Source organism: Myotis davidii, unplaced genomic scaffold, assembly GCF_000327345.1.
Source record: "Myotis davidii unplaced genomic scaffold, ASM32734v1 scaffold573, whole genome shotgun sequence".
Lineage (NCBI taxonomy): Eukaryota > Metazoa > Chordata > Mammalia > Chiroptera > Vespertilionidae > Myotis > Myotis davidii.
Window position 1 is genome coordinate 4,180,065 of NW_006285997.1, and position 18,724 is coordinate 4,198,788.

The 18,724-nt window shown below is 47.6% G+C and overlaps 1 protein-coding gene across 1 annotated transcript in view; it reads right to left on the bottom strand.

The window, feature by feature from the left end:
* Positions 1-18,724, bottom strand: part of BBS9 (Bardet-Biedl syndrome 9) — a 313,602-nt gene that overhangs the window by 32,236 nt on the left and 262,642 nt on the right. Inside the window, exon 21 of the mRNA XM_015559690.1 lies at positions 10,702-10,924. Coding sequence (XP_015415176.1) covers positions 10,702-10,924 — 223 coding nt within the window. The remainder of the gene's footprint in view (positions 1-10,701; positions 10,925-18,724) is intronic.

Genomic DNA, 18,724 nt, shown 5'->3' on the forward strand with positions numbered 1-18,724 from the left:
GGCGCGGTAAAGGGTGGAGAAGAGGCTGGAGTTTGAGCAAAATCCCAAGAGTTAACCATTGGGAATGAGGTAGGAAATCAATCAAAAACAAGAAAATAAAACTCTGAGTAGTAGAGGAAGGACCAGGTGAGGCCACACAGCATGAAAGGAAAAAGCACCAGTTGGATCAGTTTTATGATTCATTTGAACAACAATTTCTAGTTCCAGAGTAGAACCCCAAAAAAGCCAAAAGTTTACTCAGGGCTGGAAACTGACAAGGGATCTGGGGTAGAAATCCACAGGGTTACACAAGGTGGAGCAAAAGGGCTCGTGGAAGGGCATTTGGTGGAGTGGGTGTGTTGGAAGGTGGGGAGCGAAGAAGTAGAGAATTGAGTGATACAAGCTGGGAAAGGGAAAAGACAATGTTTGCGTTACTTCAAATCGACTTCACAACGCGGTGTTAAGCATCTTCACCTTACAGTTACGTTAGATTCCAGGGATGTGAAAATGCATGCCATGTCTCTGTCCTCAGAGATTCACAGTGTAAGACAGAGTCGGCATCCAATAATGACTGACGATATAGCACATAAATCAGAATAAACTCAAAATAAAGATATGCTGAAAATAATATGAAAATTGTTTTCATGGTATAAATGTTTTAATGATCGCTATTCATCAAATTTATTAAGAAAACTCAAAAGTTACTCGGGCTTTTTTAACAAAACTAGAGATGGATTCTTTCATCAGAATACTTTGAAAACTATAATGTCCAAATAATATTAATATTAATAAACTAAACTGTATTATAAAACCAAATAGAATTATTTACCTACTCATACAAGGAATCTGTCTCAAATAATAAAATATACCACTCGCCCTAACTGGTTTGTTTCAGTGGATAGAGCGTCGGCCTGTGGACTAAAGGGTCCCAGGTTCGATTCCGGTCAAGGGCATGTACCTTGGCTGCGGGCACATCCCCGGTGGGAGGTGTGCAGGAGGCAGCTGATCGATGTTTCTCTCTCATAGATGTTTCTAACTCTCTATCCCTCTCCCTTCTTCTTTGTAAAAAATCAAAAAAATATATATTTTGAAAACATAAAATATACCACTCTTCCATTTCACAAAAAGGGGGCAAGGAAGGAGGTTTAGTCATGACAAAAACTCAGGTACAAATGGTTTCTAACTGGCACTGTTTCCCCTAACCCTGATCTATTGGTGTACATTGCATTGTCACTCTCTGAATTGTGTTGCCCTGTGACTTCCCCCTACTGGAATGCCAGCGCCATGAGGGTGATTTGTGCTGATCTGGTCTGCCACTCTGCCCCTAGGACCTAGAACAGTGCCTGGAACTTAGGAAGCACGCAACCCACTTCCCCTGGGGGCTCAATCCTGGCTTGGTATAGGATGCCTTTTTCAACAGAAATAATGTATGAAGTGTTGAATTTCTAAATTAATAACTTGTATAAGTTATAAATGATTTTCCAAGAGTTAACATGTTAAGTTTAGAAAATTACAATGGTCTGATATTTCATCTAAGTTTAAAAGGAAAGTTTTTTTTTATATCTTAAAAAATAAAAATGTGACATTGGGTAACTTACTTGTGGAAGTAAGTACACAGCCACATAGACTGGCTAAAGGTCCCAATGACATGGTATGCTGCATCAAACTTCATTTTTTCACTAAAACCCACCGACTTCTACACCTAAGCCCTTAAAATCTACCACCGCATTTGCCTAGCACTAGGGTGCTGGCGAGCTGGGTCCTGGCCCCCCTTGCCAGGGATCCACGGTAGGTGTGTTTGCTTCCTGTTTCACGGCTGCAGTCATTTCCAAGCCTATTTTTAACAAATGCCAAAATTATCCTAGCACGACCCACATGCAAACACCTGTGCTAATGAAAACCATCCTATCGGCATGAGCACAAATCACGGCTTCTGAGAGCTGGCGGGGGACGTCACTTTACTTTTGGGTAACATTTTCCGCATGACACTGGCCTGTGGCGCTAAACGCAGTCTTAAGGGAAACACAAAAATTCTATCTAAAAACCAAAATATTTGTTTTTGAGTAAGAAACATTTTACTAACAAAAAGCTACATTTACAAAAAGCATACAGAGTTGAAACATACAGCACAGAGGACTACAACTGTGTTTTACTTTTTATTTTTTAAATATGTTTTTATTGATTTCATAAAGCAATAAAGGGAGAGGCAGAGAGGGATAGAAACATCAATGAGGAGAGAGAATCACTGACCAGCTGCCTCCTGTACGCCCCCTACTGGGAATCAAACCCTGACCTCCTGGTTCCTAGGTCAATGCTCAACCACTGAGCCACACTAGCCGGGCAAGGTGCTTTACTTTTTTAGAATCAGATATTTCTATGCTCTGAGAGCTACCAGAATCCAGAGACCAGTTTTTCATTTTCATTTTTAATTGTTTAAGAACTATCCATCTTATACATAAATCAGAAGGGACTGACTAGTCCAACAGTTCATTTGAATAAACACACTAAAAATGGTGGGGGTTTTTAAACTTTAGTATGAAAAGATTTTTTAAAGGTTGGCAGTATGTAATCACCATGTGGGGGGGACAAAGAGGGTATGGGGGGCAAATGGTGATGGAAGGAGACTTGACTTGGGGTGGTGGACACACAATACAACATACAGATGATGTATTATAGAATCATACACCTGAAACCTATGTAAGTTTATTAACCAATATCACCCCAATAAATTCAATTAAAGCATTTAGGTAAAAACAAAAACAAAAAACAAGGTCGGCAGCATGGCCCTGGCTTCCTTCGGCAGGATGGCTCAGTGGAAGAACCGTCTTGCTTGCTGCTGTGCAGGGCCAGAGGGAGAGGGGCGTTCCTATTTTAGGCCAAGTGCATCAGCGCCGATGAGAAATGACTGAGCAGCACAGATGGGCCAAATGGTTAGGTCTGCCCCACCTTCCCATGGATATTCTCATTATGCATAGATTTTAAATTTTTTAATGAAAATAATGTGATATAAAATAAATCTTAATGACACTCTCACATAAGTAGTTAGATGAACTGCTTTTATGCACTAAAAATGCTTTAGCCGGGCACCCTAAAATCTCAAGGAAAACAAAAACAATAAACACAACTTTAATCACAGTCATGAATTTACACTGAAAGCAGAGAAAATTCTATTGTCAGAGACCGAATTTGTTAGAGAGATACAGGCACTGTGAGTAAGGTGGGAGGGAGGGAAGGAAGCAGGAGGCATGTTTATTACAACAGGGCCCCGGGGCAGCAGAAGTGGAGGTGGGGGTAGAAGTGGAGGGAGGAAGACCAGAAGAGAAACAGGTACAAGTTAAGGTGACTGTAGAAATTCCTTCAAACCAGCAGCTGTCGGAAAAAAAGACCTTTTCTTTTCTTCCTCATATTTGAAGATCAACAGCCCGAATATCAATAGCATGTGAGAAAAGTTATTTTTTATACAATAAAAAGCCCCAGAGATAATACCTTACCGAGGGATGCTCCTCTCTGGGCTAACTCAGCAACTTTTAAAGGAACTAAAAATTACACAGAATTAGGCTTCCCACTGCAATATTTCACATGAGAGTAGTCCAAAGAAAGGACAGCTCACTGTATGGCTGGGTGAGGGTAAAAAATGAGCATCTTACAGATCCGTCTGTATGACGTGGCTAAAGAAACAGAAATAATGATGTCTTTAAAAGTTATTTAATTTATTCCCCTGCTTTCAGGCAGGGTTTTTCCCAAATTATCTTTAGACTGTTGAGTATCCGCATTAGTTTAAACATCTGCAGGAAAGGAAATTCCTCAAACTCCCCTGGTATTCTCTTCCTGTATTAACAGCCCTACTTCCAAGAAACGGGCTTTGGTCATCACATTGTAATTAGTCACCAGCCAGCTTGTCTATCAACAAGTATTTGCTAAGTACACACAGGGAGAATGGTATTCTATTAGGTCTTTGATGGTAGACCTTCCCCTAGAGTTGCTCCTAATTGCTTCTCCTGTGAAATCAAGTCTAATCCTGGATTCAAATATTCTCCCACTAACCCTCCATTCAGCCAATTATGAACTCCCTAATACAATGGATAAGACCAGCATCCTGTTAATTACTGAATGCTTTCCCATACACCATAGTTTGATTTTTGAAGGAGTATGTTGTTTCAAAACAAGGAGGTGTTATCTCAATATTTCAAGCTAAGAAACTATGGCTCCAAAAATAATAAGTAGCTGCACAATTGCTCAATGGCTGAGTCTGTCCTTCCCAAAGTGGCTACTGCAAACCAACTTGAATTTACCACCTCCCCATTCGCCTCTTCTTGTCTCTCACAGATCGTTATAAACCTCCTTCGGCAAAATTCTTGTGGAGGGATTGCATTAAACTTTCCATTAAATATTCCCAGGTTCCAATGTTTTTCTCTTCTCAAATACTAAATCTGTTCAGTTTACCTATATTCTAGATCAGGGGTCCTCAAACTTTTAAACAGGGGGCCAGCTCACACTCCCTCAGACCGTTGGAGAGCTGGACTATAGTTTAAAAAAAAAACTATGAACAAATTCCTATGCACACAGCAGCGGCAAAAACACCCAGCGGGCTGGATAAATGTTTTCGGCGGGCCGCATGTGGCCCGCGGGCCATAGTTTGAGGACCCCTGTTCTAGATTATTCCTCTGCCTCCTCAAAGTTTCCCACTTAACACTGTTGGGTTTAGAATATTCTCATCTTGCCACTACCCTCTGACCTTCAAACATCTCTACATTATCTTTTTTTTAAAAGAAAGAAAAGAAAAGAAATAAAAATCCTGACAACAGACTATCCCTATTCTATCAGTCTGCCTATATTGGTCCTTCCAGTTACCAAAAGATCTTCCCTTTACCTCTTACTGTCCTTGATAGTATTGATACCACCTCTCCCGGGCAATCCTTGAAATTCACTCCTCCTGTAGAATCCACTTCCCATCCCAGGTTCCTGGCTCTGCAGCTAAGTCCCAAATCCCACGATCCCCTCCCAGTGCCTTTTCTCCTCAGATGGCTCATCCAATTGCAAAATAATGACCTGTAAACTGAAGATACCAAATCTACTTTTCTAGCTTCAATCTTTCCCTTGAGCTAAAATTCCTCAGATACAGCTGTCAACACCTGTCTCTTCTTGGATGTGCCTTCATCATCTCAAGCTCATTGTATTATAAATGAAGCACATTATCCATAACACACAAAACTCACTCAGCCAACTTAATCATTTCCACCAACGGCAACCAACAAGCTTGATGGAATATCTGTGTTCTTCCCTCATCTTCACACTCCCGTCCCACTTGCACACACCATGAGCTTGGTATTTCTCAAACACTGCGTTTTATAAGTCACTTACAGCTTAGGAGCCTACAACTGCTCCCACTACATGCTCATCTCTCAATCTCTTCTATGCAGCTCCCAAGTTTCTAGATGAACTAGTGCTTCCTGATCCAGCCACCTGAACTTCAAATTTGAAATTTAACCAGTTTACTTACGGGCCCATATCTCCTTGCCTGTATCTATAATATCTGCCACTCTCCTTTCTGAAAGTCTAAAACTTATACCTACTTGAAGACGCATCCTCTTTAATAAAAGCTCCACTAATTCATTCTAAAAATATAAGGCAGACCAATGTCAATTTCCCATTTTGATACTGTACTGCAGTTATGTCAAATGTCACCTTTGGGGAAAACTGGAGGAAGGGTACAAGGGATTCTATGTAATATTTCTGCATCTTCCTGGGAGTCCATAATTAAATTATTATAGATATTTTATACTATTTCAAAATAAAAAGTTTTAAAAATATATGGTGGTCAACAGCTAGCTAAGTGGGGAGCTGAGGCCATAAAGAAGAATGTAATACGTACCCGGCGCTCCATGCACTACCTCCCATCTGGGTGTTATGAACTGAATTGTGCCCTCCCAAAAATTCATAGGTTGAAGCCCGAAGCCCCAATGCGACCCTATTTGGAGAGAGGGCCATTAAAGCCGAAAATAAGGTTAAATGAGGTCATAGGGTGGGGCCCTAATCCAAAAGGACCAGCGTCCTTGTAAAGAGAAGAAGGGACACTAGGATGTGCTCACACAGAGGAAAGGCCGTGTGAGGACCCAGGGGAGGCGGCCATCTGAAAGCCAAGCAGGAAGGCCTCAGGAGAAACCAAACCTGCCAGCACCTTAACCCTGAAGTGCCAGCCTCCAGAACAGTGAAAAAATTGATCTGTTGCTTAAGCCGCCCAGCCTGGTCCTGTGTTACGCAGCCCCAGCAGGCTCTTCCACATGTATTTATCCATCTGTGAGTTGACCAATATTGGGATTTTCCCACTTTTTAGCTATAATTCTGCTATGAACATTGATAAGTTGTTTTTTATGGTGGTACTAAAAATAGAGGAGGAATCTTAATACAAGGAGAATCTGGTAGGTGGTTTTAATGACCTGAATAGGAAATGGGGTGTTAGCAAGTAAGGGCAGTGGGCGCAGGGGAAGGGGCACATGTGGGAGGTGCCTTCGTCAGGTGCTGGTGACTGACTGACTAGGGAGAAAGGAAACAGAGGGTCCAGTTGTCTCGAGGTCCCTGGCCTGGGCACTGGGCAACACCAGGCACTGAGACCCGGCACACAGAGGCGATGAGTCTCACTCAGGCAGATGGAATCGGAGGGGCCTGCAGGGTATCGAGGGAGACATGTGAGACCTGGAGGAGAGGCCAGCCAGAAAGATACAAACCCGGAAGAACATGGAGTTCAGGTGGCAGTGTGACAAGATTGTCCGGAGAGCATGAAGTCAGACCAATAGTCTGGAGACGGAAAAGGAAGGAAGCCACCAAGCAGCCTGGAAAGACAGGTCTGAGGGCACAGGAGCAGTTTCCAGCAGCGAAGAAGCCCAGGAGGGAGAAGACCCTCAGAGGGAGGCGGTGGCATCGTAAAACTCGCAGAGCAGCCAAGCAGGCTGCAGCCGAGTGCTCACCAGATTGACCATTATGAGCGCGCTCGTGGAAGGCGGAAAATCACTCAGAGAGCCATGCTCGCAGGACTCGGCCTCCTGTCAGAGGCGGCACGGAGATGGAAAGGAGGCAGAACCCATAAACCAGCTGCGCACATTGATGCAGCGTCCTGGGAGGGACTTGGTTATCCATTCATCAGAACCGAAATGCAAACAAGCCCCATAGACACACGGTCATTGCCCTTGAATACTTCCTGTGGGGAGTAGAAAGCCATTCACTGTCCTGATGTATAACATTGGTCCTTGCTTTTCCCTTACCGCCATTTCTGATATAATTATAGTTGCTTCCTTATTGGTACTTTCTATCCTGGTCCCTTTTTATAAGTTACAGACGTTGTTGGTAGGAAAACACACAATAATGGAGAAGACGGAATAGGAAGACACTCAGACACCCCCTGAAACTCTGCCACCAGGATAATCCCACAGCACAAGCCTTATTTACATGCTTCGGGCAGACGAAGAATGGCTTGTCACCTTGTATCCATGTAGCCACCTCCACCTCCTCTATGTTTTTGTGATTTCATTGTTTCATATTTAAAGTAGAGGCCTGGTGCACAAAATTCATGCATGGGTAGGGTTCCTAGGCCTGGCCAGCGATCAAGGCTAATCTGTGGGGCAACCAGCAGGGCGATCGGGGGGGGGGGGGGCTCCTGCTGGCACCTGCCTTGGCTGGCCTAGCGCCACCCGCTCACCAGCCCTGCTCCTGCCACCATCAGTCGGGGCCTGCGGGCTGGGGGCAGCTCCTGTGTTGAGCGTCTGCCCCCTGGTGATCAGTACCTGTCATAGCAGCCCGTCACTCTACCGTTCAGTCAATTTGCATATTAGGCTTTTATTATATAGGATCTCTTCTTCATCTGAAATGTACTGTGGCACATGGTATAGGCTAGGGAATCTGTTTTGTCTTTGTGACACACACTCTGGCCTTTCCTACCATGAGGTCACTCCATCTTCCTGGCCTCGGCTACCTCCACTGTTAAGCAAGAAGGTGAACCAAGATGATTCCTGAGTTCCTGCCCAGCCATTGACAAAGGATCAGGTCTGGGAAAAATACTTGTACACACGCCTATGTCCAGTGATCCACTCCTTTCTAGAACACCACGTTACCTTCACATACTCTGAAGCTAAACTGGCATTGCAAATTGCACAATTACTGACTGGAAGCAGAAATAATTCCCAGTATTGCCTGCTATCTCTGTGATAATAGCATCATGTCACCCATGGAGATAATAAACATTAAGCACAAAACAAAGATATATTTTTAATATATTCCTCATAGCAAAGAAAAGAAACGGCGTGAAACTATTCTGCCCACTTCCTCCCACACTGCTCCACCAATTTAAGGGGAAAGAGGCAGACGGAGCACAGTCCATGCAGGAGGAAGCGGGGCGAGCAGTGCATTTGCACTGTTGCGGTCTGTGTGGTCCGGAGGGAAGCCCAGTGGGCTCGGAGGTTTGGATTCTAGACATAACCCTTCGGTAAGCATGGAACTCTGGGCAAGAAATTTAGCTTTTTCCAACTCCGTCTTCTATTTGTAAAACAGCAATAATTCTACGTGTTTCTTCTACCTCAAAAATGTGCAAAGCACAGAAATGAGTGTGTGAGAACTTGGAGTTCTGGTGGGAAGGCTTAGGCACGATGGAGTTTGTCCTTGACCAAGAGCGCTGACTGAACTGGTAAAATCCACTCCCCTGATTAGCTCCGGAGGGGTCATTGGCAAGTGAGAGCCAGCGGCCACGAGCCCGACAGAGGCACAGGTGCAGCAGCCTCCACCTCTCCCTGGACGCGGCTGGGCCTGCATGGAGGCGCAGACCTGGCTACAGATGCCTGGCTTGTGAACAGTATATTTTCAACCTTCTTTCATTTCTCCTTTCCTTCCTTCTCTCCCTCCTTTCGTTGCCCCTTCCTCCCATACAGTTAACATTTTGCGTCAAGGGCTCAGTCCTCGAGTTGAAGTGCCATCATGAAGTGACTAAGGGGGCCTGACTCCCAGCAGGTGTCCAGGCCTTTGCTGGCAGCACCACCAGGAGACTCCTAGTGGCCGTTCCCAAAGCAGCCCTGATGGGAACGTGGGGAAGAGAAGGCAGATGCTCAGCCACGCAGGGGCCAATTGCCTTCTCTGGGTCCGTCTTCTCCTTTACAGAGTCCTCCTCCCTCCGGCCTCCTTGCTTTCCCAACTGACAAGAAGGAGGGAGGCCCCATCAGAGTGCCAGTGACAGTGAGTACTTCTCATTTTCTATCTCATTGGGCCTAAATATTTATTTATTAGAAAAAAGAATCCTGCAACAGTGGACAGAAGATGGACGAGTAGAGGCCGAAGGACCAGTCTGGAGGATGCTAACAAGATGAAGAGGATCTAAACGAAGACAAACTATTCCAACTGCTTCTGCGTAGGAGGCACTTCTATTCTGAAACACTCGTTTGGCATAAAAGGTAGGTTCTCTCTGTGAGTGATTAAGGCAGAGGTTCTCAACCTTCTGGCCCTTCAAATATAGTTCCTCATGTTGTGACCCAACCATAAAATTATTTTCGTTGCTACTTCATAACTGTAATGCTGCTACTGTTATGAATTGTAATGTAAATATCTGATATGCAGGATGGTCTTAGGCGACCCCTGTGAAAGGGTCGTTCGACCGCCAAAGGGGTCGCGACCCACAGGTTGAGAACCACTGGATTAAGGTAAGACGGTTTAAAACCATCAGATATAGTGCCCCATGGCCCCAAGCCAGCTATTCCCAGCCCCACGCCAGATTCCGAGACCGAGTTATCCATCTGTCTCTAACAATGGGGAGCATTACCGCTTGGATTTTGTGTGTCTCTGTTCCAAGCACTGTACTGGGTGCTTTACAAACCCCCGAGGCCCTGGCAACGAAGGAGGGATTATTTTATCCACCTTCCAAACGAAGAAACGAAGATTCTGGAAAGTTAGCTCACACACTCAGGGTCACATATGCAGTGGGGCATGGAGGAAGGACCAGACACTGCAGGCTGTACGTATTGGATTATGCTCCGCTGTCCCCATGCGTATCTTTTTGAGTTTTTGCTGGCCTTCCTTCTCCCTTCGAGAAATGCTGATGGAGGGGAAAGGCAGCAGCCGGAAGCGCAGCAGCATGGGTGGGGGAAGGAAGAAGAGAAAACCACCGCTTCCCATACTATGGTCCTTGCTTCCGGAGGAAAGAGCAGCTGCAGCTGCTGCCTTTAATACATTCATTGACTTCCTGCTCCTTCCTGTGTGGCCTAAGAGAGGCTCACAGAAGAGGGAAGAGGGGGTGGGTGGGGCTGCTGCCTCCAAGGGACCCTCTGGCTGTGGGAGGGAAGAGGGGCCTGGGTGCCCAAGGCCACACAGGGGAGAGCCCTCTGGTGCCGCACCCCCTGATCCTGCTGACCACAACCCAAGCAAACAGCAGAAGGACAGACCTCATCTGGATAACATCAGAGGCTTGCATTATGCTAGTTTCATCTAAGAAATACGGTATCGCAAAATCACATTTAGTTTTATCCTCTAATCCACTTTTTATTGGTTAGATCCATAACAGCATGGATCATGTTTAAAAGCAGAGGGAAAAGACACATACCATTCTAGAAACGTCTCCCACCAAGTGGTTACCCTGGGATAGCTGAGGGAACACGAGAAAGCCATCTTCCATCATCGCTTACTGTGAAATGTGGAGCCCAAGCATGACCACAGACACAGCCCTGTGACCGGGCCTGGCGCAGCGCTCACCTGGCATGACCATGGCGGGCGGGGCCGCCGCGTCGGTGCTCAGGCAGAGGCGGCCGCCTTTGGCCAGGCGATCGCAGAGCAAGGTGATGTGCTTCTTCAGGCGGCTGGTGTCCCTGGGCTTGCTCAGCTGGCTGCTCAGGCTCAGAGCCTGCTCCTTGGAGCTCCTGGAGAGGCAGGTCTTCAGGAGGTGGGAAACCGCCGCATCCACCGTTTCCTCCCAGCCCTGGAGGCAAAAGCCAATTTCGAGTGTAAGCGGAGATGAGACATGAGCAAAGCAGGCACTTCACTGGGAACTGGGCTGTAAGATGGCTGGTGTCTGGAATAGTCCAGACGGGTCTGGTGCTGGACTCAGCTCCGCATGCTGTGTGGCCCTGAGCAGGTCACCAAGTCCCTCTTGGCCTCAGCCTCTTCGACAGCTGAGGACACCGACAGCCTGCACCCCTCCCCCCGCCCCCGAAGGGCTGGGGGTGAAGTGAGGTGGGCAAGCCTTGTGCTGGGCAGGTCGGATGACCTGGAGGGTGAGCTGCCCACCCTCTGCGGAAGGGCCAGGAAGCGGTCAGGGACTGGGACCTGTGGGCATCTTGGGGGAAACGAGACGAGGGAAAACCCTGGTGCCTCTCTCAGCTCTTGGTCCCGCAGCCTCGGGGCTGCAGGCAGAAACCACAGGAACTTATTTCAATGCGGGGGCTTTTGTGAGACACAAACCTATTCAGTCCCACGTCACTGCCCAGGTGACAAAAAGCGGCACAAAGAAAGGACATGGCCATGGACGCCACTGTCGCTGGGCACCGTGTGGCTGTGCTGCAGGACAGACCTGGGCAAGGACACACCTCTGCGTGGTGAAGGCTGCCGCCCTGGAACCTGGGTGCTGGGCAGCGACCTCAGCGAGTCACGGTGGGGTGCCAGCACCGGCAGCGCCTGCGCAGAAGATACCGGCCTCAGGCAACACAAGGAGCAGGGGGTCAGATCCCAGCTCCCGCTGGGCATCACGGGGCCCAGGGAGACTGAATGGGCTCTGGAGGTCCCGAGCAGCCCAACAGGGAGGCACGAGTGCAATCTGGGAACTAGTGCCAACATGACCCATTTGTCCCCAGAGACTAGTCCCGTGGGCCTGACAACCTCAGTGAAATGATCACGGAAGACAGCGGAGAACGTGTTCTCACAGAATAACGCAGAGGAGGTGAGAGCCTGAGACTCAGAAAGGAGCCCGGGAGTTCCCTGGGGGCACCACTCCATCTGCATCCTCATCCTCACCCTTACCCTCACCCGCTGAGCCACCTGCAAACAGGAAAATCAGATTAGGTTACTCCTCAACTTCAGCTCCAAAATCCAAAAGGTCAGATTTTTTTGCTTTTTTAATATATTTTTATTGATTTCAGAGAGGAAGGGAGAGGGGGCGAGAGAGAGAAACATCATTGATGAGAGAGAATCACTGATTGGCTGCCTCCTGCATTCCCCCTGCTGGGGATCGAGCCTGAACCTGAGCATGTGCCCTGACTGGGAATTGAACCATGACCTCTGGGTTCATAGGTCGACGCTCAACTACTCCTCCAGCTCCTGCTCCATCTCATTCTCTTCCTATCCACCTGCGTCTGCACTGTCACCCAGGCCTCGGCACGTGCCCGGCTCTCCCGCAGCAATGCCCTGTCTCTGCTCTTTACCTGGCAATGCCTACTTTCAGGCACTGCCTTCGTGGGCCCTTCTCGTGGCCGAGACCTTACAAGCCCAGCTCCCCCGCAGCACCCCCCCGCCCGTCTTCCCCATGACAGGTCTGCGGTTCTCCGCACCCCAGCACTGTGCTTAGCAAACAGAGGGCTCAAGAAGCATGTTTGCTGGAGAGCTGGTGAGATACGGAACCAGCTGGGAGGACTTTGAAGACATTCGTCCAGCTTTGTGGGACTTTACCAGGATCCCTTACACAATCTGCCCAGGCGTGGCCGTCTTCACCATCCAGAATCATGGAAGGCAGTTCACTACTTTCAGGGACATGTATAACCAGCAAAACGCTATTCCTGTGCTGAGCCCAGATCTGCCCCATCGGCCCTCATTCTCCCCTCCAGAGCCATGCGAATAGGGCTCGCCCCTCTGCTACATGGCAGCGCCCTGCATGTGAGGACAGCCAGTCGGTGCCCTCTCTTCCAGAGAAAACATCCCAGTTCCTCCAGCTCTTCCTTATGCAAACATGGCTTCGACTTTTCTCTCTATCCTAACCACTGGCCTTTGAATGAGAGCCAATTTCAGGCACTTAAAAATGTACACAGCTGCCCTGGCTGGTTTGGCTCAGTGGATAGAGCTTCGGCCTGTGGACTGAAGGGTCCCAGGTTCGATTCCGGTCAAGGGTATGTACGTTGGTTGCGGGCACATCCTGTCCAGGGCTCACTCCCCGTGGGGGGGGGGGGGGGGGCATGCAGGAGGCAGCTAATCAATGATTCTCTCCCATCATTGATGTTTCTCTCTCTTCTTCTTCCTTCCTCTCTGAAATCAATAAAAATATTTTTTTAAATGTACACAGCTAACTAGAGAGCCCCAGACTGACCCCGAGATACCAGGCTGGGGATGGACCTGCAGGGAGACACAGCGGTCCCTCCTGCGTGCTGGGACTTCTCCTGCCAGCCCGGCCTCTGGTCGCCTCTGGTCACCTCTGCTCTCTGGGCACCGCCCCGCACACTCTTGTTTCACGATGAACCAACAGATGATTAAACCCCAGGCCCTTCCCACACTCACCACGCATCTCACTCGAGGCTTACGCAGTTAGTGCTTTAGACCCACATGCAGACCAAATATGCCCACTCGTGAATGTCCCACTGCTTGCCAGAATCAGGACGTTTTTACTCTAGTGACCCATTACAGATGCCACTGGGCAAGTTAAGAAACAAATTAATTATTTTAGGCTGATCTTGAAAATCCTTTCAAGAGTCATAAAGACTGTGAAAACAGCTTCCTATCCAAACCATCAGAGAATAATAAGCCACTAGTTACTACAAAGATATCTCTATACAATTATCAAAATCTAAACTCAACGATATCTAAAATTGAATTTGTATTTCAATAACAATGGGAAGAAGTAAATTAAGGCAGAAGAGTAATCTGGATGTCACTAGAGAGGACATATTTTCTTTGAAAAAAATGTTTTATTGATTTTATTGATTTTTAGAGAGAGAGGAAGAAAGAGGGACAGAGAAAGAGAAACATCGATGTGAGAGCAGAGCATAGATGGGCTGCCTCCTGCACACTCCCTACCGGGATCAAGTTAGAAACCCAGGCATGTGCCCTAATGGGAAATCGAACCAGCAACCTTTGGGTACACAGACAACACCCCACCAACTGAGCCACACCAGCCAGGGCAGGAGAGGACATATTTTCAAGTTGATTTCAGAGCCATTGAGAAAGCCCTATGGCGTATAAAAAGGAAAGATCCTTTGTATATAATTTAACATCTGTGTGCTCTGTGGTCATTTCGGCATTAAAACAGTTGCTACTACTTTATAGACTATTCATCTAAGCAAGCTACTGTTTTCAAAATCATATTAGATGATTTAAGTAGATATGGCATTTAGTTAGTAGAGAATTTCCTTATTTATTGCCAACTCGCAGACCAAGTGAAAACCATGTCGTGTTTAGGTGTTTGGCATGGATATGTCTTTCACATGAGGCACGATGCCAACACTTCAGAAAGACTGCTACTAAGATGCAGGGTAATTACTTGGAGGGCCCGGATTGCTACATCACCTCAAATATGATGATGAAAAGGAATGTTGACCAGACAAAAAAAGAGGCTTTGAAATAAGAGTTTCATTACAATAAAAATGCAATGTGATTGCCGAAACCGGTCTGGCTCAGTGGATAGAGCATCGGCCTGTGGACTGAAGGGTCCCGGGTTCGATTCCGGTCAAGGGCATGTACCTGGGTTGCGGGCACATCCCCAGTAGGGGATGTGCAGGAGGCAGCTGATCGATGTTTCTCTCTCATCGATGTTTCTAACTCTCTATCTCTCTCCCTTCCTCTCTGTAAAAAATCAATAAATATTAAAAAAATGCAATGTGATAACTCACTGATCAAACATGTAGCATAATTACCTGATGAAATGGGAAAACTATGCGGAAATCTAGAACCTTGGGGTGAGAAGGACCTTCATGGCATTTTATCCACCTCCAGCCTCTGGCAGACGGAGTTTAGCGGCCACACGAGCGGAAAGCACGGGTTGCTTCAAACCAACGCACTCTGATCCTGTCTTTTTAAGGGTATGTTTTGCACTTGACCGGGACTCCCTTTCTGACCTCCCTGCTTCAGGCAGGGGATCACAGAGTGGATTACCTGAATTATCACGAAGCCCGATCTTAGTGAGAGAGCACGTTCGGTTTTAAAACAAAACACAACATGACGTGGTCCATAAACCTGTGACTTACAATCGATGGCATCTCAGTGCTGAAATACAGCAGTAACACAGTGATAGCCACGACTTCGTGGATGACTCACATGCCCAGCATCACATCAGCACTCTCTGCACAATTCGTCCTCACAAGAGTCTCAAGATCCTCACCACACCGGCCCACCTGGGACAGGGCTCCCGAGGAGGCAGGAGGCCACACGGGGAGTGCTACTTTTTCAAGGATGGGCTAGCACCTCTGACCTTACTGTGGTAGTAGCAGGAGGATTTTGTGCTTACAGATGACAAAGATAACCAAACATCAAAACCCTGAATCTGAAAATGATGGCGAAGGCACCAAGGGAGGCTCAGTATGTGGTCTACTTCATTGAGACCAAACAGACAGTGTAATTTTCAGTTGCTTTGGGTAAGAAATAGAATTTGGATATGTCTTATTGAAGAAAAACCCTATTCCATATATACATTTATGGCTCATTCCAGTTTATGGTGTTTCAGTCACCTTTGGTAGTAAGCCATAGCTACCTAATGGAGGCCAGATTGTGCAGTAAAAAATACAGTGAACGATACACCTGAAATGTAGGAAGGAATTCCCCGTGTAACGGCTCCTCGGTGCCCACGCGGCGCTGCTCTCAGCCTGACGTGTGGGGAGCTCTGGTTCTGAGGCCCCTGAACTGGCCAGTCCCTCACCCCCCACACACTGTTCCCGGCAGACTCCAGGCAGGCAGGCCTTCATGAGAAAGGCGCTGGAGAGCTCATTCACTAGCTTTCTTTGTTGTTGTTGTTGTTGTTGTTCCCTAAATTTGTATTGATTTTTTAGAGAGAGGAAAAGAGAGAGAGAGAACATGAATGTGAGAAACATCCATCAGTCGCCTCTCACACATGCCCTAACCAGGGATTGAACCCACAACCTTGGTATGTGCCCTGACGGGAAAGGACCACGCTCCAACCAACTGAGCCACACTGGCCAGGGCTCCACTCACTTTCCTAATCTCATGTTCTTCCTGTTTTCTCACTTGTGTACTGGCTCAGAAGGAATATAAAGCAAAAGGCAAGCTGAGATCGAATCTGAATGGCCATTCTCACTTCTCTTCCCAGCAGAACCAGTGCTCAGCGAGTTCTCTAAGGACGCAGACCTGAGGAAGGATTTGCTCACGTTTGAACCTCAGCCTGACTACATTCTACTCAGGTGATGGGCCTCCCCTGGCATTGCCAACTATCGGCATGTAGGCTGCGTTCGGCACCTCAGAGTTACAAACATGAACACTGCACACCAGGAGGGGCTGACTAACCGCTCTGAGTGCATTAACTTTAGTTGACCAGAGCCAAGTGCTGGGCTAGCTTTATGGCCCATGTTTCCTGGAGGCCTGTCTGGAAAGACTGGATCAGGAATTGGTGGGCATGTCTGGTTCACTACTGTCGGCACTGTTAGCAAATTTGGCTAAATCAATACAGGTGAGGTGTACCTAACAGCTGTTTTCACTTTGATATACTAGTATGTTGGGGAGCACAAGATACTTGGCTGGAAAGTTGTCAGGAGGACATTCTGAGAAAAGGGAAGTGTGTGGAAGGCTACCTGCCTTGTTTATTGGAATTCCGAATTAGGGGAGACCTAGGGGAGTGTTGAAGGCGGCACCCCTAATTATGCCTTGAATTTTCCAAACAAGTCTGTGCACGTGCAGACCCCCGGGTGTTTACTGGAATCTCTGTGCCTAATCCCTGGATGCCCTTACCTAGAGGACAATGTAAACATGTGTCCTCCCAGGATTACTCACCCTGCTGATTGCATCTAAAGATAAAAATTCCAATCACAGGCTAACACGGCAGGCAATCGAGGCTGCTCTGGCCGAGAGCCAGGCCAGCCCCTTAGCGCTCTCCTCCACGGGGAAACTGTCAGAGTAACCTGTTCATCCATCCTTCAGGGGCGGTTGGTCAGCCCGGCAGATGTATCCGTCACTGGTAGGACTGAGAACGTTTGTCTTTCTCACTGGATTCCAGGGTGTAAATGAACACACGTACAAATAGGTGTGTCATCGGTGCAGGAGAGCTCCGGCTTTGCTCATACAGAACCCAAACTATTTGAGGTCGCTTGAAAAAAAAAAAACGGGGGTGGGGGGATGCAAAGTGAAAGTAGAATGCTTCCTTTTAAAAAATGGTTTTTAAAAAACTACACGTTATTGAAGGAGAATCTGTAATTGTATGAAATGTTATGAAAATATCATGATAAAATGCAATCCCCACATACTTATATCTGACTATGCCTGATTTAAGCCTTCACTCTGGGGGAGGTAGACGAATCCAGCCCTACGTTTATTAGAGTACAAGAAGCACGTGGACGCCTGCAGGGTACACACCCGGAGCGCGGCTACGTCACACCTGCGAGTGAAGGGCACAGAGTAGCAGGGAGGACATGAAACTGACCTGCCCCTTAAAGAGGGCGGCCAGCGGGTAAACTGGGGACACTACTTCAGGTGAAGAAAACTGCACTATTTGCCCGCTAATGGCAAAAGCGTGTGCCCTGGAAAGCCAGCTCGCCCAGAACCAAGCGGGGAAGCTGGGGAGCCCCAGACATTGAGTTTCAGGAAGAAGATATGGTGGCGCCCAGGGGCTGGAAATGCTGGCCGCCTGGCACCGGGGTCCCAGCTAGACCAGGTCAGAGAGCCACAGGGGGACAGGCACAGGTGCCACGGGAAACAGTGGGTGGAGCCTCGCAGAGACTGCAGGGCAGGCCAATGAAGCAACGAAGCCACGTGGGCAGAAAGGCTAATTCAAATGCCACCCAGAAAGCCTGACAGAGGGACACAAGCCAGGGGGGTCTCACAGAAGCATTTGCACATGGAATAACAGGGCCCAGGGACTGGCGACGCCACACGGGTGGTTCTGCTGTGCAGGCAGCGAGCACTGGGCTCAGAGCAGCAAGGCACCAGTACCCAGGGGCGCGTTCCTAAAGAACGCAAGGCCCCCCAATGTCAAAATCACCTCTTCGTCATTAGAAGACTCAAACTAGGTTGTTTAGAGGCATTTTAAGGAAATGGAACTACTAGCCAGGAATCCAACTGGGAAGCAGTGTGAGGGGGAGGCGGTTGTGTAGGTTTACTTACTTAGTTATTAATATGTAAAACACACCTTATTTCAAAAAGGAACTGAGCTGGCCTACGGGAGAGGGAGGCTCCCATTAATCAACGCCTTTTTCACTTATTCAGGCTCTTTCCTCCTAAATGCATAAAGAATAGTACATGTGTCTATACTGATACACACGAGCAAAGTTTACAGAAATTTCACATCAGCGCTTGTACACTGTATTCCACCTGGCTCCCAATTCTGAGGTATTTCAACTATTTCCATTTTAAAATAGCAAGCGAGTGGGCAGGAAGGCTCCGAGATGTGTTATATAAACTGTGGGGAAGCAAAAGAGTTGCATCTAAGCAGCGACGATGCAGAGTGTGGCCGTTCTGAAGGTAAAACTAGTTCTTTCATGTTTATCTTGCTGGCTACGAGCATGGGAATCACCAAAATATTTACTTTCTGCCCTGTGTCCCGCCGACAGCTGTCACTGCAATGCTGCGCTAGCACTCAGGACAGGCGGGCGTCAGGCCGACACCAGACTTCCTCCTTCTGTTCGCCTGGTAAGAAGAGGCC